We start from the raw sequence: 24,077 nt of genomic DNA, 5'->3' as shown, positions 1-24,077 counted from the left end.
CACCATCACAATATCTCTGCACATGCAGTTCATCTCGGGACTTCTTGTTTTCACACAAATACATAGAGCTTACAATAGCAGTGAGAAAACCATCATGGTCAAAGAGAATGTTTAATTGGGTTGACTGCAGTCCTTTGCAAATAGGCTCATTTTTTGGTTGGATACCATACACATACAGTGCCTTCAGAAAGTATTCACACCCCTTGAATTTTTCCTTATTTTGTTGTGTTACAGCCTGAATTTAAAATTGATTAAATTTAGATTTTTTGTCACTGGCTACACACAATACCCCATAATGTCAAAGTGGAATTATGTTTTTAGAAATGTTTACAAATTAATTAAAAATGAAAAGCTGAAATGTCTTGAGGCAATAAGTATTCAACCCCTTTGTTATGACAAGCCTAAATAAGTTCAGGAGTAAAAATGTGCTTAACAAGTCACATAATTTTCTCCCGAGTGGAGCAGCGGTCTAAGGCACTGCATCTCAGTGCAAGAGGCGTCACTACAGTCCCTGGTTCGAATCCAGGATGTATCACATCTGGCTGTGATTGGGAGTCCTATAGGGCAGCGCAAAATTGGCCCAGCGTCGTCTGGGTTTGGCCGGGGTAGGGCGTCATTGTAAATAAGAATTTGTTCTTAACTGACTTGCCGAGTCAAATAAAGGTTAAATAACAAAAATAATTATAATAATAAGTTGCACTGACTCATTCTGTTTGCAATAATAGCGTTTAACATGATTTTTGAATTACAACCTCATCTTTGTACCCCACACATAAGGTCCCTCAGTCGAGCAGTGAATTTCAAACACAGATTCAACCACAAAGACCAGGGAGGTTTTCCAATGCCTGGCAAAGAAGGGCACCTATTGGTAGATGGGTCAAAATAAAAAATGTAGACATTGAACATCCCTTTGAGCATGGTTATTATTTACACTTTGGATGGTGTATCAGTACACCCAGTCACTACAAAGATACATGCATCCTTCCTAACTCAGTTGCTGGAGAGGAAGGAACCACTTAGGGATTTCACTATGACGCCAATAGTGATTTTAAAACAGTTACAGTGTTACGATCGTCAAAAGGAGTGGACCAAAACGCAGCGTGTTGAGTGTTCATATTTATTACTATAATGAAACACTTAAACAAAGAAACAAAAACGAAAGCAAACAGTTCCGTCAGGCAACAGACAACTAAACGGAAAACAACTACCCACAAAAACCGCAGCCGCTGAAGACTCCGGGCTGCGGACCGTCGCTGGAGGCTCCGGACTGGGGAGCGTCGCTGGAGGCTCCGGACTGGGGAGCGTCTCTGTAGGTTCCGGACCGGGTACCGTCGCTGCAGGCTCCGTGCCATGGATCATCACTGGAGGCTCCGGGCCATGGATTATCACTGGAGGCTTCGTGCCATGGATCATCCCTACAGGCTCCGGGCCATGGATCATCACTGGAGGCTTCGTGCCATGGATCATCCCTACAGGCTCCGGGCCATGGATCATCACTGGAGGCTTTATGCCATGGATCATCCCTACAGGCTCCGGGCCATGGATCATCACTGGAGGCTTCGTGCCATGGATTATCACTGGAGGCTTCGGACCATTGATCATCACTGGAGGCTTCCTACATGGGGCTGGAACCGGACTGGGGAGACGCACAGGAGACTAGGTGCGCAGAGCATGGAGGCGCACTGGAGGTCTGGAGCTTAGTGCTGGCACACCCCGTCCTGGCTGGATGGTTATTTTAGCCCAGCAAGGGCGGAGCGCTAGTACAGGACGAACTGGGCTGTGCTGGTGAACGAGGGGTACCGTGCGTAGAGCTGGTGCAGGATAACCTGGGCCGAAGAGACACACTGGAGACCAGATACGCTGAGCCGGCACACTTCTTCCTGGCTGACGGCCAACTCTAGCACGGCAACGGTGAGGAGCTTGCACTGAGCGCACCGGGCTGTGAGTGCGCACTGGTGACACAGTGCGCATCACCGCATAACACGGTGCTTGCTCGTTCACTCGCTCCCCACGGTAAGCACGGGGAGTTGGCTCAGGTCTCAACCCCAACTTCGCCAATCTCCCCGTGTGCCCCCCCAAAAAATGTTTTGGGGGCGCTGCCTCTCAGGCTTCCGTTGTTTCCTGGCCTGTTCCTCCCAGTATCGCCGTTCCACTTTCGCTGCCTCTATCTCCTCCTGCGGGCGGCGATACTCCCCAGGCCTTGTCCAGGGTCCTTGCCCATACAGGATTTCCTCCCAGGTCCAGTCAATCGGCCCACGCTGCTTGGTCCTTTGGTGGTGGGTAGTTCTGTTACGATCATCAAAAGGAGTGGACCAAAACGCAGCGTGTTGAGTGCTCATATTTATTACTATAATGAAACAGTCAAACAAAGAAACAAAAATGAAAGCAAACAGTTCCGTCAGGCAACAGACAACTAAACGGAAAACAACTACCCACAAAAACCCAGGTGGGAAAAGGCTGCCTAAGTATGGCTCCCAATCAGAGACAGCTGCCTCTTATTGGAAACCATACCCGGCCAAAACATAGAAATAAAACACATAGAATGCCCACCCCATATCACACCCAGACCTAACTAAACAGAGAAAAACGGCTCTCTCAGGTCAGGGCGTGACATACAGAGTTTAATGGCTGTGATAGGAGAAAACTGAGGATGGATCAACAACATTGTAGTTACTCCACAATACTAACCAAATTGACAGAGTGAAAATAAGGAAGCCTGTATAGAATAAAAATATTCCAAAACATGCATCCTGTTTGCAACAAGGAACTAAAGTAATACTGCAAAGAAAATGTGGGGGAAAAATCTTTATGTCCTGCATACAAAGTGTTCTGTTTGGGGAAAATCCATTACAACACATTACTGAGTTCCACTGTCCATATTTTCAAGCATAGTGGTGGCTGCATCATGTTATGGGTATGCTTGTAATCATTAAGGACTGGGGAGTTAAGCACAGGCAAATCATGAAGCACAGGCAAAATCCTAGAGGAAAACCTGGTTCAGTCTGCTTTCCCCCAGACACTGGGAGATTAATTCTCCTTCAGCAGGGCAATAACCTAAAACACAAGGCCCAAAATCTACACTGGAGTTGCTTACCAAGAAGACAGTGATTGTTCCTGAGTGGCCAAGATACAGTTTTGACTTAAATATACTTGAGTATTTATGGCAAGACATGAAAATGGTTGTCTTAGCAATAATCAACAACCAATTTGACAGAGCTTGAATAATTTTGAAAATAATAATGGGCAAATATTGTACAATCTAGGTGTGGAAAGCTCTTAGAGACTTACCCAGAAAGACTCACAGCTGAAATCGCTTATATAAATGAGATATTTCTGTATTTCATTTTCAATACATTTGCTACAGTTTCTAAAAACATATTTTCACTTTGTCATTATGAGGTACTACAAGGAAATGGGTGAGAAAAAATATATATTTAATCAATTTTGAATTCAGGCTGTAACACAACAAAATATGGAATAATTCAAGAGGTATGAATACTTTCTGAAGGCACTGTACATAATAATTCATGTTCAGAATATGCAAATAATATAACAGCAATAGCCATTGTGCTGAAAGGAATTGTTAATCTGTGTGAATAACATCAGTGGAGATGGTAGTGGCACTGATCATAATGCTAGTGATGACTCTCTGAGGACTGGAGCTGAATAAAGTCAGTCTGGTTGTATAGAATAAATTCTAGCTGTATCAGTTTCAGCCGTATGAATGCAATCCTGATACCCCTTATTCATTCTAGTTTTACCTCTAGTAATGTAAAGAGGATGTTCGTACTGGACTTACTGGTTCCTGGCCTAGCGTCAGATACATCCACTAGAGGTCCGGTGGCCTGGGACAGGGACTGGTAGTGGACAGTGTGGGTAACCGTAGACGACTTCTGTTTCTGGGTCTCCCCAAAGTCATTGTCAGTCAGTAGCACTGTGGACCTGTCATCTGAAAGAGAAAGAGAGCTTTCACAAACATGGTCCCTACAGTACGATGACAATAGCCACAGTAGGCACTACTAACACTTGGAAGGCCACAAATATGTAATATTCACACATTGTTATCCAATGTTACACACATTTCCCACTCGTATTTCCTAATTGGAAGCTCATTATGAGTTATGGCGTGTCTGGGAGCTTTCTGTAAGTTTAAGTCACAAGTTGCCGATAATTCCGAGAACACATGAAAGCAGCATAATGTATCAGTGTCCACTCACCGACTGTTTCCATGGTGTCTCTCTCCTCTATGAGCAGCTGGGCTCGGGGGATGTCGATGTGCATTCTCATGGTCTGCTGCTGCTTGTTGATGGTGTCTGCAGGTCGCGTGTTTTTACTGCACGGGGAACACAGGAAGCCATACACAAGTCAATGCAGATCTCATTACACACTGGATAAGATATTCAGATAATAGTGATTCTGATATTATTCCATAGAAACAGTATTTAATGTTTTCTTCTTCCAGTAATGCATTAAACAAAATATTAACTATCTTTTAAGTTATGTGTCAAACTGCTCATGCTTACCTCATCAGCATCTCGGCTAAACTTTTAGCATCTACAGAGCAAACAAGAACAAAAATCACATTACATACAGATGATTCTCTTAGTATAATAAAAAATAGTTTGACGATAGTTACAGAAATCTTTTACTGAAATCTAACCAATCATGTTGCTGCTCTCACCTCTAAGCCTCTTCAGTCTCTGTTCCCGCCTCCGCCTCCTGAGCACAAGTAGCAGGACGAAGACCAGCACGATGCCCACCAGAACACATGAGATGATGGTCACCATTTTCAGACCCTCGTTACTGGACGTACTGCCCGCACTCACTGTCGGGGCCTTCACCAGGGGAGCGATGGTGCCTGGGGACAGGTCATAGAAATGTAATTAACTGACAAACTGTTATGATATTTGTTATGACAAGACCATGTAAGTTTCTTGTACTTAACTACAGGATTGTCAAGTGTGCAAACCAGACCTGGTAGAGAAGATAATGACTGCAAAACACCAGCCAAATACAAATATACTCACAGTGAACAAAACATTTCCATGACATAGACTGACTGGTAGTCAAAGACTCCAGTCAGCCAAGTCATAAACTGTTCTCTCTGCTACCACACGACAACTCAATATTAGGAAGGTGTTCCTATCATTTCGTATACTCACTGTCAATTAAGTCTATACAGGGTCTGTCGATGAATACTAAATTACCTTTGTGTTAATGTTTAAAACATGCAGCAAGCGCCTGGCAAAAGGTAACAGTGCGTCTGCGGCTTACATCCCAATCGAAATGTCTTTCCCAGCAATCCCACTCAATCTGCTCCTACAAGCTGTTGTAGCACTGTCTTGCCTGCAATCAGCACCTGACCTTCTGACGAATTTCCAATAATGCCCAGTTAACTGAAGCACTACTTAAAAGAGGTGAACTCTTCCTGATTCACTGAATAGTCAGCTCTTCTTCCCTTTTACACTTCGTGGATGGATGGGGGCAGTGTGTGTGTGTGTGTGTGTGTGTGTGTGTGTGTGTGTGTGTGTGTGTGTGTGTGTGTGTGTGTGTGTGTGTGTGTGTGTGTGTGTGTGTGTGTGTGTGTGTGAGAGAGAGAGAGAGAGAGAGAGAGAGAGAGAGAGAGAGAGAGAGAGTGTAAGGTTTAGGGTTGGGTAAGGCCATTGAATTGCTATGGGATTGGGAGGTGTTGGCACTGGTAGGTGATTGCTCATCTGTTGCCCCCCTCTAGCCCTTCTGCAGTCGGTAGATCACAAAATTATTTAATTCATGCAGCGCAGAGCGCTCGATAGGGCAGTGATGGAGGTGTCATAAACAGCAGCAGCAGACACAACAACCACCACGGCCACTGGAGTCAGCAGAAAATCTATTGGAGGTACTTTACTGCCCCATTCATCAGTTGCATGAGACTTGCATGAGACAGCTTCTTTAATGGCAGCACCAGTAAATAGCAAAATATGAATTCATTTACTTCTGCTCTAAGGCAGGTATAGTACCTACGCCGTAAATTAACATCTTTGATGGAGACTCGATCAGTTGTGACAATTTAAGGGATGGGAAGGTAAATGCCTTTTAAACTACAGTTCTTCAATTTTCATTCAGTTATCCTGAATAAGTCAATCTAAGAGTGTATATCTTTCAACTTATAACTTGCTGCAGTATGTATAGCATCAGTGAAGAGACAAGTGAACTCACTGCCGTCGTAGCTGAGTGTGGCGAACTTGACCCTCTTCTCTGCTGAGCCAGCGCTGTTGAACACCTTCATCTGCAGTTCGTACCAGGTGGCCTCGGCCAGGTCATACAGGATGTAGCTCTTGATCAGAGAGGTGCGCTGGGCCGTGGTCCACGTGGGAGACACCACCGAACGGTACTCCAACGTGAAGGATGTGATTGGACAGCCGCCGTTGTTCCAGCCAATCAGATTGAGCTTGACACGCGTGGCATTGATACTGGTGAAGAGCTCCTGTTCTTTAGAGTACTGGGGTTCTGTTGGGCAGAGAGGAGGGAGGAGTCAGACCATACACACACTTTAATGAGCGGTCCATTCATAAGTATCAGTTTTGTATTAATTGGGTAAAAGCAATGGAGTCACTATTTCATAACATACGTAAAAGGATGTCACCATCTCTCTACCTTTCCCATGAGTCTTAGCTTCGATGATCTCACTGATTCGCCCTGGCCCCACAGCATTCTGTGCCGTCAGTGTAAATTTGTACCAGGTGCCACACTTCAGGTTCTCCAGGCGATAGGAACGCTCACTAGGGCTAATGGCAAAGTTGCCCCACTGCTCACTGTTGTCCTCTGAGTATTGCAGGATGTAGCCTGATGTGAGAGAGAGAGGTTTGGATGATACACTGTTGTCTGCTAAACAACCATCCTGGTGTTGCTCATAGGGGACACTATTTAATCAAGTCAGTAACCTGTTTTCCAAGGTAAAACAATAAAATCTCCTATAATAGTTAGTGTTACTGCTTGCTGTGTTGGAGTCTGACCTCTGATGGAGCTGCCTCCGTTGTCTCCTGGTATCCAGGACAGAGTGATGGATGTGGTGGTCGTCTTGGTAACGGTAAGACGAGGCTGGTCTGGGGGAACTAGAAGTAAAAACATGGATTTTAATTAGGTCCTATCTCAAGAGGCATACAGTGCATTTGGAAAGTATTCAGACCCCTTACATTTTTCTACATTTTTGTTACATTACAGCCAATATCCTAAAATGGATTAAATACATTTTTTCCTTCCTCAATCAACACAAAATAACCCATCATGACAAAGCGCAAACATGTTTTTAGAATTTTTTTCAAATGTATTACAAATAAAAAACAGAAATACCTGATTTACATAATTATTCAGACCCTTTGCTCTGAAAACTTAAAATTGAGCTCAGGTGCATCGTGTTTCCATTGATCATCCTTGAGATGTTTCTTCAATTGATTGTTCATGATTTGGAAAGGCACACACCTGTCGATAAGGTCCCACAGTTGACAGTACATGTCAGCATGTCATGTCAGTGCAAAAACCAAGCCATGAGGTCAAAGGAATTGTCCATAGAGTTCTGAGACAGGATTGTGTCAAGGCACGGATCTGGGGAAGGGTACCAAAAACTTTATGCAGCATTGAAGGTCCCCAAGAACACAGTAGTCTCCATCATTCTTAAATTAAAGAAGTTTGGAAGCACCAAGACTCTTCCTAGCGCTGGCCGCCTGGCCAAACTGAGCAATCGGGGGAGAAGGGCCTTGGTCAGGGAGGTGACCAAGAGCCCGATTGTCACTCTGAAAGAGCTCCAGAGTTCCTGTGTGGAGATGAGAGAACCTTCCAGAAGGACAACCATCTCTGCAGCACTCCACCAATCAGGCCTTTATGGTAGAGTGGTCAGACGGAAGCCACTCCTCAGTAAAAGGCACATGACAGCACACTTGGAGTTTGCCAAAAGGCACCTAAAGGACTCTCAGACCATGAAAAACAATTCTCTGGTCTGATGAAACCGAGATTGAACTCTTTGGCCTGAATGCCAAGCGTCACATCTGGAGGAAACCAGGCATCATCCCTACGGTGAAGCATGGTGGTGGTAGCATCATGCCGCGGGGATGTTTTTCAGCAGCAGGGACTGGGAGACTAGTCAGGATTGAGGGAAAGATGAACGGAGCAAAGTACAGAGAGATCCTTGATGAAAACCTGCTCCAGTGCGCTCAGGACCTCAGACTGGAGCAAAGGTTCACCTTCCAACAGGACAACGACACTAACAACACAGCTAAGACAACACAGGAATGACTTCGTGAAAAATCTCAATGTCCTTGAGTGGCCCAGCCAGAGCCCGGACTTGAACCCGATCTAACATATCTGGAGAGGCTTGAAAATAGCTGTGCAGCGACGCTCCCCATCCAACCTGATAGAGCTTAAGAGGATCTGCAGAGAAGAATGGGAGAAACTTCCAACATGTATTGTAGCTTGTAATGTAGCGTCATACCCAAGAAGACTCGAGGCTGTAATCGCTACCAAAGATGCTTTAACAAAGTACTGAGTAAAGGGTTTGAATACTTATGTCAATGTGCAAAAAAAATATGAAAAACTGTTTTTGCTTTGTCATTATGGGGTATTGTGTGTAGATTTATGAGGGTGAAAAAAGATGTAATCATTTTTCGAATAAGGCTATAATAAGGCTATAATGGTTTGAATTGAGTGGTATACTGTACTGTTCCACCCCAGACTCCTTCTGGTTACCTTGAACCTGCAGGTTGAGGATGATTTTATCGGGCCCAAAACTGTTGCTAGCCACACAGGTGTAGTTCCCAGAATCCTCAGCTTTCACTGTGCGGATGACTAGGCTGCCATTACCCTGGATGATGCGTCTACTGTCGATCACAGCAGGGGCAGGGCTTCCGTTTCTGAATCACAAATGTACGAGAGACAGTTAGAAAATGAACTACGGTGAGATACGCAGCAGCAAAAATCATTTAAAAGTCTTGGATAATGTTACCCCTACTTTTTTGTGTGTAGGAACATGCTGTACATGTAAACAACTATGATTTTTTAACATTCTGCTGATGAGTGTGAAAGGATACTGTAAAAACAAAGAGACACTGTTTTTTCACTGGTATTTAGTTCAAGTGAAAAGCATTAAAAGTTACACAAAACACAGTCTGTACTAAGTGCTACTGTCTGTCCTACATGCAGCATGATGTGTTTCCCCAGCTGTGGGTCAGACTTTCCTGTACTCACGTCTCCTTGAGCCACTTGACCGTGGGGGCTGGGTCGCCCACCGCCTTACAGGGCAACACGATGTCCCTCATCCAGGGTGTGGTCACGGTGCCGTTGAACGTCAGAATCTGAGCAGGAGCTGCACACACACAAACACACCACAACTGGGTCAAATACTTTTAAATACTTAGGCTGACTTGATTTAGTTTGCTTGGTACAACAAAATGTATGGAATAGTCCCAAAAGTGGAAATCAATCCCAAATACTGTCAAGGGAAGCTCTAAAAAAGCAGTATACACTATTAGTTCTTTATCCATCTTTATTGAATTCACCTCCTCTACACGCAGAGCCCATCTCTGTGCTTGGACAGATGTAAAGTAATCTGTTTGGAACCAGGCTGGTCGGGCAGCAGACAGATTTCTAAAACACATCAGGTCTGGAGCTCCAGAGTGGGGACTACATTTATCACCCCTGCCTCTAGCAGGATGAGAACACTACACTGGCTATCACTGCTCACCCTCAGCTTATCAGCTCTCACAAAGAAGCACAGTGCTGACAGGGTGGAATAGCAGACCTATTTGCATTCAGTTTGATGCTACATTCACATCCTGAGTTAGGGGACGGGGACAATATAGTCGTTCTCCTCTTTTCTTTTCTCACCTTATTTACCTCATAGGGAGAGTTTCTCAGGGTTGCGCCCCTTAAATGTTCTGATGCTCTGATCATAGCTTTGACAAAAAAAACACAACTCAAACATCATCTTTTGTGTCTTCTAAAATCATTCAGAGACTGAATCTACTCCTGAATACTGAGAAGTGAAACTATAAGCTCCACCTAGGGCTGTGGCGATCACGAAATTTCGTCAGCCGGTGATTGTCAAGCAAATAACTGTCGGCCTCACGATAATTGGCCGTTAATTAACATAAACACATTTAGCATCTCCTGGCTTTCACACCTAGCCTACAAGCAAGTCATTTTAAAGAGTGTAATAAATCCATGTAATATAGCCTATACCTTCACAATGAATCCAGGATTTATTTTAGACAGGTCTGATATGTAGTCTATTTCAAAAGAAAATGTTAGCATTCTCTGTCTTTGTCAAATGGCTGTGTGCTACACCAGTAAATGTAGCAGACAAGATTTGCTTCTAATTCCGTGGCATTATTTTATATTATTTTATAGTATGAAGAATACAATTGAACAAAGCTGAATAAAATAGAAAGTAGATTTTCTCCAAACAATTTGAGGGAGTGCACACATGCTGTTATTCTGTGTTGAGCGGTTACTCCTAAACTTAACATGTGTAAATATTTGTATGAACATAACAAGATTCAACAACTGAGACATAAACTGAACAAGTTCCACAGACATGTGACTAACAGAAATTGAATAATGTGTCCCTGAACAAAGGCGGGTGAAAATCAAAGTAACAGTCAGTATCTGGTGTGGCCACTAGCTGCATTAAGTATTGCAGTATCTCCTCCTCATGGACTGCACCAGATTTGCCAGTTCTTGCTGTGAGATGTTACCCCACTCTTCCACCAAGGCACCTGCAAGTTCCCGGACATTTCTGGGGGGGAATGGCCCTAACCCTCACCCTCCGATCCTACAGGTCCCAGGCGTGCTCAATGGGATTGAGATCCGGGCTCTTCGTTGGCCATGGCAGAACACTGACATTCTTGTCTTGCAGGAAATCACTCACAAAACAAGCAGTATGGCTGGTGGCATTGTCATGCTGGAGGGTCATGTCAGGATGAGCCTGCATGTCTTCCCTGTAACGCACAGCGTTGAGATTGCCTGCAATGACAACAAGCTCAGTCCGATGATGCTGTGACACTCCACCCCAGACCATGACGGACCCTCCACCTCCAAATTGATCCCGCTCCAGAGTACAGACAGGTGTAACGCTCAAACGCGAATCCGACCATCACCCCTGGTGAGACAAAACTGTGACTCGTCAGTGAAGAGCACTTTTTCCAGTCCTGTCTGGTCCCACGACGGTGGGTTTGTGTCCATAGGCGACATTGTTGCCGGTGATGTCTGGTGAGGACCTGCCTTACAACAGGCCTACAAGCCCTCAGTCCAGCCTCTCTCAGCCTATTTGCGGACAGTGTGAGCACTGATGGAGGGATTATGCTCACACAGGGGTTCCTGGTGTAACTCGGGCAGTTGTTGTTACCATCCTGTACCTGTCCCGCAGGTGTGATGTTCGGATGTAAGGCTGCAAGATGAGACTAATGATCATTTGAAAAAAGTAGCTTGAAAGGCATGAGCTCTGCTTTGTTTTTTTTTGAGCAGGCTGTACACACTCCAATAGTCTCTCATTCACAATTTGACAAGCACTTGATAATGCCTCGAATTTCATGGCGGGATCTCATTTGTGGCCGTAATGCAGCCTAAAAGAATCCATGCCTTTTGCGACCCGGAGTGCTGCGTTGTGCCCTTCTCCCTGAGTGAGCTGCGCAATCCGAAGCTCTTCTCACTCACATGGCTCTCCATCACGTGATCAGGTCTTTCTCCCAGCTACAAGTGAAGACAGACACATCGGGGACGCAACTGTGCACGTCCTTATCCAATTCCGAGGTGCATATTGAAGATATTGGAAGAACTGTCCACATTTACTTTTCGTCAGTGTCACGTCCTGACCTTAGAAAACTGCTATTTTCTATGGTAGAGTAGGTCAGGGCGTGACAGAGGGGGTTTCTAGTTTAGTTTTTCTATGTTGTTATGTCCTAGTTTTGTATTTCTATGTTGGGTTTTGTTTGGGATGATCTCCAGTTAGAGGCAGCTGGTCATCGTTGTCTCTAATTGGAGATCATACTTAAGTAGGTGTTTTTCCCACCTGGGTTGGTGGGAGATTGGTTTTGAGTTAGTGTATGTTTCTACTCTGCATCACGGTTTGTTGTTTTTGTTCGTTTAGTTTATTGTGTATGTATTGCATAGTTTCACAGTGAAAATAAAATGTGGAACGACACACACGCTGCACTTTGGTCCGCTCCTTCCTACGACAACCGTGACAGAATCTCCCACCACCAAAGGACCAAGCAGCGTGCCCAGGAGAAACAAGAATGGACCTGGGAGGAAATTCTGGATGGGAAAAGACCCTGGAGTCAGGCTGGGGAGTATCGCCGTCCGAAAGAGGAGATTGAGGCAGCGCCTGAGACGGCCCGCAGTCCAGAGTCTTCAGCGACGGCCCGCAGTCCAGAGTCTTCAGCGGTGGCCCGCAGTCCAGAGTCTTCAGCGGCGGCCCGCAGTCCAGAACCTCCAGCGACGGCCGCCAGCCCAGAACCTCCAGCGGCGGCCGGCAGCCCAGAACCTCCAGCGGCGGTCTGCAGCCCAGAACCTTCGGCGATGATCTACGGTCCGGTTCCTCCGACGACGATCCACGGTCCGGTGGCACAAAAGCAGAGGGATCAGCGGGCGGAGCGGGGGTTACGCACCGAACCGGAGCCGCCTACTCTGTTGGAGGATCCGCAGGATGAGAAGGTTTTTTTGTTATTTTGTTGTTTCGGTGCGTTCGGAGTCCGCACCTTTGGAAGGGATACTGTCACGTCCTGACCTTAGAAAGCTGTTATTTTCTATGGTAGAGTAGGTCAGGGCGTGACAGGGGGGTTTTCTAGTTTAGTTTTTCTATGTTGTCATGTTGTAGTTTTGTATTTCTATGTTGGGTTTTGTTTGGGATGATCTCCAATTAGAGGCAGCTGGTCATCGTTGTCTCTAATTGGAGATCATACTTAAGTAGGTGTTTTTCCCACCTGGGTTTGTGGGAGATTGTTTTTGAGTTAATGTTTCACCTCTGCGTCACGGTTTGTTGTTTTTGTTATTCAGTTTATTTGTATGTATTGCATAGTTTCACAGTTCACAGTTCAAAATATGTAGAACGATAATCACGCTGCAGTTTGGTCTGCTTCATCCTACAACAACCGTGACAGTCAGCCAACAAGATGAGTAGGCCTAACGAACAGTAAAAGCACTAGCCTATGTGAATCTACTCTCCCCATAGTACAGAAGTCGAGCTATTCTATTCTGTGCGAGAAATTATTATTCCAAGCATAGTCTGGGACAGTTGTGAGATGCGATAGATCTCAAATTAATACAACCACTAGTGTCCCAAAAACCTTTTTATGCAATGTTGCTGACGCAACAGATCAGAACGTTTAGCTTAAAATGTTGATAAACTATTAGGCTTTTTCTTCACATTATAAACGCAGCAATGCGCACATGGTAGTAGGCAATAAGCGCAAATGTTTCATTAGCGGAAAACACCATTATCAAAAGTGACTGCAAATGCAATTATGCTTGTAATGCTTTTATTATAAAGGTGCATTTTTATGGTGAAAATTATCTTCCCCAAACATAAAACTCACGCACTGCTTATATATGCTCTACACCCCTTGTAAAGCGGATTAATGTGCTTAATTTTAAGAAGTAATTTGGCCACTTTAGTTGTGATACAAACCTTATTAAAACATATAGCCTATGGGCTAGGCTACATGAGGTGTACTACTATGATAAGAAAAAGTCACACAAAAATAGTATTTGTTTCTTATGCTGGTGTCACGGTTGTCGTAGGGTAAAGCGGACCAAGACGCAGCAGGGAAATGTGCACTCATCTTCTTCTATTCAACGGACAAAGAAGGTAAACCAAAATAAACACGTACACAACAAAAACACAACGACTAATAACAGGCCAGTAAGGCACAGAGCTATACACAGCACAATCTCCCACAAATACTAAAACAAACACATACCTATTTATAGAACCCTCAATCAGAGGCAACGAGAAAACACCTGCCTCCAATTGAGGGTTCAACCCCGAATTAACTAAACATAGAAATACAAATAACTAGACTGAACATAGAAATACATAAACATAGAACAGTGCCCAAAACCCGGAATACTAAATCAAACACCCTACAACTAACACAACCAGCCCGAACCACATACAAAAATACCCCCTGCCACGTCCTGACCAAACTACAATAACAAATAACCCCTATACTGGTCAGGACGTGACAGTAGCCCCCCCCCCCCCCCCCAAAGGTGCAGACCCCGGATGCACCTCACACAAATAAACAAAAAAAAAGAAATCCCCTAAACTAAAGGGAGGGAAGGGAGGGTGGCTGCCGTCAACGACGGCTCCTGTGCTACACCCCCCCCTCCCCAACCAACCTATACTGGAGGTGGCTCAGGCTCAGGTCTATTTCCCCCACCCAACCTGTCCACCCCTGCTGAATACTCAGGGCTGTAGAGCGTCTCTGGGAGCTCCGGACTGTAAGCCGACTCTGGAAGCTCCAGACTGTAGGCAGACTCACTCGGTTCCGGACTGCAGGCAGACTCACTCGGTTCCGGACTGCAGGCAGACTCACTCGGTTCCGGACTGCAGGCAGACTCACTCGGTTCCGGACTGCAGGCAGACTCACTCGGTTCCGGACTGCAGGCAGACTCACTCGGTTCCGGACTGCAGGCAGACTCACTCGGCTCCGGACTGCAGGCAGACTCACTCGGCTCCGGACTGCAGGCAGACTCACTCGGCTCCGGACTGCAGGCAGACTCACTCGGCTCCGGACTGCAGGCAGACTCACTCGGCTCCGGACTGCAGGCAGACTCACTCGGCTCCGGACTGCAGGCAGACTCACTCGGCGCCGGACTGTAGGCCGACTCACTCGGTGCCGGACAGTAGGCCGTCTCACTCGGTTCCGGACTAGACAATATTGCCGGATACTCTGGACGAGGTACTGTTGCCGGACACTCTGGACGAGGTACTGTTGCCGGACACTCTGGACGAGGTACTGTTGCCGGACACTCTGGACGAGGTACTGTTGCCGGACACTCTGGACGAGGTACTGTTGCCGGACACTCTGGACGAGGTACTGTTGCCGGACACTCTGGACGAGGTACTGTTGCCGGACACTCTGGACGAGGTACTGTTGCCGGACACTCTGGACGAGGTACTGTTGCCGGACACTCGGGACTGGGCTGATGCACTGGAAGCCTGATGCGTGGTGCTGGCACTGGATATACCGGGCCGTGGAGACGCACTGACGGTCTCGATCGCACCTCCGGCACAACCCGTCCTGGCTGGATGGAACTAGTAGCCCTGCACAAGCGAAGTGCTGGCACAGGGCAAACTGGGCTGTGCAGGGGCCTGATGGTTGCCGTGCGTAGAGCGGGCGTAGGGTAGCCTGGACCTAGGAGGCGTACCGGTGACCAGATGCGCTGCGCAGGCATCCTCCTTCCAGGCTGGATGCCCACTCTAGCACGGTAGCTTGCGAGGGGCTGGGATCACTCGCACCGGACTGTGCGTGCGTATGGGCGAGATCGTGCGCACTTCCGCATATTCCGGCGCTCTCTTCTCCACCTGTTCCCCATAAAAAGCACGGGGAGCTGGCTTAGGTCCACTGCCTGGCCTAGCCAACCTACCCGTGTGCCCCCCCAATTTTTTTTATTGGGGCTGCCTCTCCGGCTTCCTAGCCAGCCGTGTTCCCCGGTAGCGTTCCCTGTCCTCACCAGACTTCCTCCATGGGCCCTCTCCGGCCAAAATCTCCTCCCACGTCCAAAACTCCCGATAGTCCATATAATTATACCGTTGCTCCTTACCCTGCTGCTTGGTCCTTGGTTTGTGGGAGATTCTGTCACGGTTGTCGTAGGGTAAAGCGGACCAAGACGCAGCGGGGAAATGTGCACTCATCTTCTTTTATTCAACGGACAAAGAAGGTAAACCAAAATAAACCGTAAAAAACAAAAACACAACGACTAATAACAGGCCGGTAAGGCACAGAGCTGTACACAGCACAATCTCCCACAAATACTAAAACAAACACATACCTATTTATAGAACCCTCAATCAGAGGCAACGAGAAAACACCTGCCTCCAATTGAGGGTTCAACCCCCAATTAACTAAACATAGAAATACAAATAACTAGAGTGAACATAGAAATACATAAACATAGAACAGTGCCCAAAAACCCGGAATACTAAATCAAACACCCTACAACTAACACAACCAGCCCGAACCACATACAAAAATACCCCCTGCCACGTCCTGACCAAACTACAATAAAAAATAACCCCTATACTGGTCAGGACGTGACAGCTGGGCATCATTCACAAGTGATAGGCTAATATTGTCACACATCAGACTCTTCTTTAATCTTGTCTTTACATATACTAAATAATATATGTGTGACATTTGTTTTGATTTAGAATGGACCATTATCATGCACCTGTAGCGAAACGGGCAGCGGGAAAAAATGCACTTAAATAGAAAATGGATGACGCTTTTCCCTGTGGTTTATTTTCATGCCAGCCATGTAGGCTATACTCCTGTTGTAAATATAAGCAATGTGCTTAATATTAGGAAAGTTGAGAAATAAATATAGTAGGCCTAGCCTATAGAAGGCTGATGGGATCCTCGTCTTTTTATTAGCGGCCATCACTCTGTTTTCTCCAGCAATTGCATAGCCTATAGAAATGTTGGCAACATGAGCTCATGGGCTCTCATGAAGTGTTTGATTAGATTCACAAATATATTTTCATTGATGTCAGAGTGATTAGATGGACAATGTTGTGCTGAGTACCAGGCAATTAGCAAGTTTGGTAGACTAATGACTATGAGCAGCATCAGAGCTTGGAGAAGCCTAATTACCGTGACTACCGCCTGTGGCGGTAATATGGTCACCGCAACAGCCCTAGCTCCACCTACCCTCGGCCAGGGGCTTGACGGTGATGATGTCACTCGCGTTTCCACGGCCGGCTGCGGTGACGGCCACCACCCAGATGCTGTACTGACGGTTCCTGCTCAGGTTGGGGATACGGTAGAAGAAGATGTCTGGAGCTGCTTCAAACTCACTGCTCACCTGTAGGAGGGGAGAGACCGGCATGATGTTAGCAGAGAGATACAGGACCTATTCCAAATGTCTGTAACAAACTATCAATCCTTGGAGCTGAACACTGATGACAGCCTTGACAATGTGAGCTGGAGGGATGGTTTATAAGACTTCTCATGCCATATCTAGTCTAGCCTCTGAACCTGGTGCCTTCCTCTCCTCCAATTATGTTAGGCCTCAAATGTATTGTATGCCCACCACTGACTTGCCTTCATCACAGCTCTGAGACCCTGTACTCTGTGCCCTCCTTACCGTGGGGTGTGGGTTAGAGCAGAAGACAGTGTATTTCCTGATGATGCCGTTGAGTTTGAGAGGAGGGAGCCATGACACAAACACCACTGAGTTAGACGCCGCCGCTGCCTTCACGCCAGCAGGAGGACCAGGGACTGGTGAGGGAAAACCGTGAAATAGGGAAATATACATTATTATCCTTGTTCTGAGCAACATCTAAGGAAACCACTCTGTATTTAAATGTTGTCAGTGTCAAAATCTGTCATTCCAGTGAGCGTGCCTTAACTTCTTATGCTACATGGCGATCTGCAATATGCTGGAGCTGCAGTTTTTCACCTACTAATGTGAGTTGTCTGCACCGATTATCAACTCATATTTCTATAATTTCACACCAAATTCAAACAGAAGTCCTGTCAAAATGATTTATACTTGGCAACATGCTCTTCCATAATGCAAGAGGGGATATGCGGATCTAGGCACGGTTTACGTGCCAGTTGACCCCTGGCCTCTAGGTTAACCCCAATTTAGTATGATACAGTTTTGCATCTTCCCGCTAATAGTTAAGGTTAGAATTTAGGGAGGGTAAGCTGATCCTAGATCAGTGCCTGGGTGTCCTGGTCTACTAGTGTGCGTACCGTCCTCCTTGGTGCGGGTGAAGATCTGCTCGCTGCGCACCCCATCCCCTGCCCGAGTGAAGGTCAGCACCTGGATGCTGTAGTTGGTGTACTTCTCCAGACCATCCAGCTCCAGAGATGGCTTAGAGGTGGTCACGTTACGGATCTCCCCCAGCTCTGAGAGAGAGAAGGAGAGGACGGGATAGAGAGCAATTAGAAAAATATGGGGAGGAGGAAGGCAGAGAAAGAGAAGTACATAGCAAGGAAAAGAGACCGGGAAGAAGGAAGAAAAACAAGGATATCAAGAGTTGTCAAATGCAGAATTAACTTGCCTAACTTAAAACTTAGAAGTTGCTTCTACCCTACAGGTAAATATATACAGTACCAGTCAAAAGTTTGGACACACCTACTCATTCCAGGGTTTTACTTTATTTTGACTATTTTCAAAAAATAGAGAAGACATCAGAACTATGAAATGAAATCATATAGGAACCAAAAAAGTGTTAAAAAAATCTAAAGATATTTTAGATTTTAGATTCTTCAAAGTAGCCATCCTTTGCCTTGATGACAGCTTTGCACACTCTTGGCATTCTCTCAACCCGCTTCACCTGGAATGCTTTTCCAACAGTCTTGAAGGAGTTCCCACATATGCTCAGCACTTGTTGGCTGCTTTTCCTTCACTCCGCGGTCCAACTCATCCCAAACCATCTCAATTGGGTTGAGGTCGGGTTGATTGTGGGTGCCAGGTCATCTGATGCAGCACTCCATCGCTCCCCTTCTTGGTCAAATATCCCTTACACAGCCTGGAGGTGTTGGGACATTGTCCTGTTGAAAAACAAATGATAGTCCCACTAAGCGCAAACCAGATAGGATGGCGTATCGCTGCAGAATGCTGTGGTAGTCATGCTGGCTAAGTGTGCCATAAATTCTAAATAAATCACTGACAGTGTCACCAGCAAAGCATCCCCACACCATCACACCTCCTCCTCCATGCTTCACTTTTTTGGGGGGGTTCCTACATGATTCCATTTCATAGTTCTGATGTCTTCTCTATTATTCTACAATGTAGAAAATAACAGGCGGAGATCATCACAAAGACAGCGGTTGGAACCAATAATCTCAAATTTGGACTCATCAGATCAAAGGACATATTTCCCCTGGTCTAATGTCTATTGCTCGTGTTTCTTGGCCTAAGCAAGTCTCTTCCTTATTATTGGTGTCCTTTAGTAGTGGTTTCTTTGCAGCAATTCGACCATGAAGGCCTGATTCTCGCAGTCTCCTCTGAACAGTTGATGTTGGGATGTGTCTATTACTTGAACTCTGTGAAGCATTTATTTGGGCTGCAATTTCTGAGGCTGGTAACTCTAATGAACTTGTACTCTGCAGCAGAGGTAACACTCTGGGTCTTCCTTTCCTGTGGCGGTCCTCATGAGAGACAGTTTTGTCATAGCGCTTGATGGTTTTTGCGACTGCACTTGAAGAAACTTTCAAAGTTCTTAATATTTTCCAGATTGACTGGCCTTCATCGCGTAAAGTAATGATGGACTGTCGTTGCTCTTTGCTTATTTGAGCTGTTCTTGCCATAATATGGACTCTGTCTTTTACCAAATAGGGCTATCTTCTGTATACCACCCCTACATTGTCACAACACAACTGATTGGCTCAAACGCATTAAGAAGGAAAGACATTACACAAATTGACTTTTAACAAGGCACACATGTTAATTGAAATGCATTCCAGGTGACTACCTCTAGAAGCTGGTTGAGAGAATTCCAAGAGTGTGTAAAGCTGTCATCAAGGCTACTTTGAAGAATCTCAAATATATTATATATTTTAATTTGTTTAACACTTTTTTTGGTTACTACATAATTCCATAGTTTGATGTCTATAATGTAGAAAATATGAAAAAAATATGAAAAACCCTGGAATGAGTAGGTGTCCAAACTTTTGACTGGTACTGTATGTCTAACTGCCAAAACAATGGAAACACTTGAGTAAATGAGGGATACAAAGTATATTGAAAGCAGGTGCTTCCACACAGGTGTGATTCCTGAGTTAATTAAGCAATTAACATCCCATAATGCTTAGGGCCATGAACAAAAATGTTTTGCAGGACATTATTTTGGCTACGCCCCCATAGGAATACAGTGCCCCATCCACAGAGCACGAGTGGTCACTGAATGGTTTGATGAGCATGAAAACAATGTAAACCATATGCCAGGACAGTGTCAGCCATCAGATCTCAACCCAATTGAACACTTATGGGAGATTCTGGAGCGGCGCCTGAGACAGTGTTTTCCACCACCATCAACAAACACCAAATTATGGAATTTCTCATGGTTGAATGGTGTCGCGTCACTCCAAAAGAGTTGTAGAATCTGCCAAGGTGCATTGAACCTGTTCAGGCTTGTGGTGGCCTGACACTATCTTAAGTATTCAGACCACTTGACTTTTTCCAAATTTTGTTAGGTTACAGCCTTATTCTAGAATTGAATCAATTGTATTTTTATTTTTTTCGCTCATCAATCTGCACACAATACCCCATAACGACAAAGCAAAAACTGGTTTAGACATTTTTGCTAATTTATTACAAATAAAAAAATACAAACCCGTCTTTCCCTCGATCCTGACTAGTCTCCCAGTAACTGACACTGAAAAAAAATGTCCCACACCATCATGCTTCAACGTAGGGATCAGATAATCTTGTTTCTCATTGTCTGAGAGTGTTAGGTGCCTTTTAGCAAACTCCAAGTGGGCTGTCATGTGCCTTTTACTGAGGAGTGGCTTACGTCTCGCCACTCTACCATAAAAGCCTGATTGGTGGAGTGCTGCAGAAATGGTTGTCCTTCTGGAAGGTTCTCCCATCTCCACAGAGGAACTCTGGAGCTCTTTCAGAGTGACCATCGGGCTCTTGGTCAGTTTGGCTGGGCGGACAAATCTAGGAAGTGTCTTGGTGGTTCCTAACTTCTTCCATTTAAGAATGATGGAGGCCACTGTGTTCTCGGGGACCTTCAATGCTGCAGAAATGTTTTGGTATCCTTCCCAGATCTGTGCCTCGACACAATCCTGTCTCAGCGCTGTACGGACAATTCCTTCGACCTCGTGGCTTGGTTTCTTCTCTGACAAGAACTGTCAACTGTGGGACCTTATATAGACAGGTGTGTGCCTTTCCAAATCATGTCCAATCAATTGACTCTAATCAAGTTGTAGAAACATCTCAAGGATGATCAATTAAAAGAGCTCAATTTCAAGTCGCATAGCAAAGGGGCTGAATTCTTATGTAAACTTATGTATATCAGGAAAACAATTAATTTAATACATTTTAGAATAAGGCCGTTACGTAACAAAATGTGTGAAAAGTCAAGTGGTTTGATTGCTTTCCGAATGCACTATATATACACAGAAATATAAACGCAACATGTAAAGTGTTCGTCCCATGTTTCCAGAGCTGAAATAAAAGATTCCAGAAACATTCCATACGCACAAAAAGCTTATTTCTCCCAAATATTGTGCACAAATCTGTTTACATCCCTGTTAGTCAGCAATTTTTCTTTGTTTTTGCTGGTGACAATAAAAGGCCACTCTAAAATGTGAAGTTTTTTTTAAGGTACAGTTGAAGTCGGAAGTTTACATACACCTTAGCCAAATACATTTAAACTCAGTTTTTCACAATTCCTGACATTTAATCCTAGTAAAAATGCCCTGTCTTAGGTTAGTTAGGATCACCACATTATTTGAAGAATCTGATATGTCGGAATTATAGCAGAGAGAATGATTTATTTCAGCTTTTATTTCTTTCATCACATTCCCAGTGGGTCAGAAGTTTACATACACTCAATTAGTATTTGGTAGCATTGCCTTTAAATTGTTTAACTTGGGTCAAACGTTTCGGGTAGCCTTCCACAAGCTTCCCACAATAAGTTGGGTGAATTTTGGCCCATTCCTCCTGACTGAGCTGGTGTAACTGAGTCAGGTTTGTAGGCCTCCTTGCTCGCACACGCTTTTTCAGTTCTGCCCACAAATTTTCTATGGGATAGAGGTCAAGGCTTTGTGATGGCCACTCCAATACCTTGACTTTGATCTCCTTAAGTCATATTGCCACAACTTTGGAAGTATGCTTCGTTTCATTGTCCGTTTGGAAGACCCATTTGCGACCAAGCTTTAACTTCCTGACTGATGCCTTGAGATAGTAGTTTATGTGTCGGGGGCTAGGGCCAGTCTGTCACATCTGGAGTATTTCTCTTGTCTTTTCCGGTGTCCTGTGTGAATTTAAATATGCTCTCTCTAATTCTCTCTCTTTCTCTCTTTCTTTCTTTCTCTCTCTCTCTCGGAGGACCTGAGCCCTAGGACCATGCCTCAGGACTACCTGGCTTGATGACTCCTTGCTGTCCCCAGTTCACCTGGCCGTGCTGCTGCTCCAGTTCCAGCTGTTCTGCCTGCAGCTATGGAACCCTGACCTGTTCACCGGACGTGCTACCTGTCCCAGACCTGCTGTCCCAGACCTGCTGGAACCCTGACCTGTTTACCGGACGTGCTACCTGTCCCAGACCTGCTGTTTTCAACTCTCTAGAGACAGCATCAGCGGTAGAGATACTCTCAAAGATCGCCTATGAAAAAGCCAACTGACACTTACTCTTGTGTTACTGACTAGTTGCACCCTCGACAACCACTATGATTATTATTATTTGACCATGCTGGTCATTTATGAACATTTGAACATCTTGGCCATGTGCTGTTATAATTTCCACCCGGCACAGCCAGAAGAGGACTGGCCACCCCTCATAGCCTGGTTCCTCTCTAGGTTTCTTCCTTGGTTTTGGCCTTTCTAGGGAGTTTTTCCTAGCCACTGTGCTTCTACACCTGCATTGCTTGCTGTTTGGGGTTTTAGGCTGGGTTTCTGTACAGCACTTTGAGATATCAGCTGATGTAAGAAGGGCTATATAAATAAATTGTATTTTATTTTATTTGAGATGTTGCTTCAATATATCCACATAAATTTCCTTCCTCATGGTGCCATCTATTTTGTGAAGTGCACCAGACACTCCTGCAGCAAAGCACCCCCACAACATGATGCTGCCACCCCCGTTCTTCACGGTTGGGATGGTGTTCTTCGGCTTGCAAGCCTCCCCCTTTTTCCTCCAAACATAACAATGGTCATTATGGCCAAACAGTTCTATTTTTGTTTCATCAGACTAGAGGACATTGCTCCAAAATGTACGATCTTTGTCACCATGTGCAGTTGCAAAACGTAGTCTGGCTTTTTTAATAGCAGTTTTGGAGCAGTGGCTTCTTCCTTGCTGAGTGGCCTTTCAGGTTATGTCGATATAGGACTTGTTTTACTGTGGATATAGATACTTTTGTACCTGATTCCACCAGCATCTTCACAAGGTCCTTTGCTGTTGTTCTGGGATTGATTTGCACTTTTCGCACCAAAGTACGTTCATCTCTAGGAGACAGAACACGTCTCCTTCCTGAGCGGTATGACGGCTACGTGGTCCCATGGTGTTTATACTTGCGTACTATTGTTTGTACAGATGAACGTGGTACCTTCAGGCCTTTGGAAATTGCTCCCAATGATGAACCAGACTTGTGGAGGTCTACAATTTTTTTCTGAGGTCTTGGCTGATTTCTTTAGATTTTCCCATTATGTCAAGCAAAGAGGCACTGAGTTTGAAGGTAGGCCTTGAAATACATCCACAGGTACACCTCCAATTGACTCAAATGATGTCAATTAACCTAATCGAAGCTTCTAAAGCCATGACATAATTTTCTGAAATTTTCCAAGCTGGCACAGTCAACTTAGTGTATGTAAACTTCTGACCCATTGCAATTGTAATACAGTGAATTATAAATGAAGTAATCTGTCTTTAAACAATAGTTGGAAAAATTACTTGTGTCATGCACAAAGTAGATATCCTAACCAACTTGCCAAAACTATAGTTTGTTAACAAGAAATTTGTGGAGTGGTTGAAAAACGAGTTTTAATGACTCCAACCTAAGTGTATGTTAACATCTGACTTAACCAACCTAAGTGTATGTTAACTGTATCTGTGACCAACAGATGCATATCTGTATTCCCAGTTATGTGAAATCCATAGATGAGGTTCTAATTTATTTATTTCAATTGACTGATTTCCTCATATGAAC

General features: G+C 45.0%; 1 protein-coding gene across 1 annotated transcript in view; it reads right to left on the bottom strand.

Annotated features, from left to right (window-relative positions):
- LOC106567921 (Down syndrome cell adhesion molecule homolog) overlaps positions 1 to 24,077 on the bottom strand; it is a 136,124-nt gene that overhangs the window by 6,439 nt on the left and 105,608 nt on the right. The window contains 12 exon segments of the mRNA XM_045692248.1: positions 3,800 to 3,949; positions 4,218 to 4,333; positions 4,524 to 4,554; positions 4,682 to 4,858; positions 6,196 to 6,486; positions 6,634 to 6,822; positions 6,993 to 7,091; positions 8,719 to 8,882; positions 9,217 to 9,334; positions 16,902 to 17,055; positions 17,338 to 17,471; positions 17,952 to 18,107. Coding sequence (XP_045548204.1) covers positions 3,800 to 3,949; positions 4,218 to 4,333; positions 4,524 to 4,554; positions 4,682 to 4,858; positions 6,196 to 6,486; positions 6,634 to 6,822; positions 6,993 to 7,091; positions 8,719 to 8,882; positions 9,217 to 9,334; positions 16,902 to 17,055; positions 17,338 to 17,471; positions 17,952 to 18,107 — 1,779 coding nt within the window.

This window comes from Salmo salar, chromosome ssa13, assembly GCF_905237065.1.
Source record: "Salmo salar chromosome ssa13, Ssal_v3.1, whole genome shotgun sequence".
NCBI lineage: Eukaryota > Metazoa > Chordata > Actinopteri > Salmoniformes > Salmonidae > Salmo > Salmo salar.
This window is presented reverse-complemented; position numbering and strand designations above follow the sequence as displayed.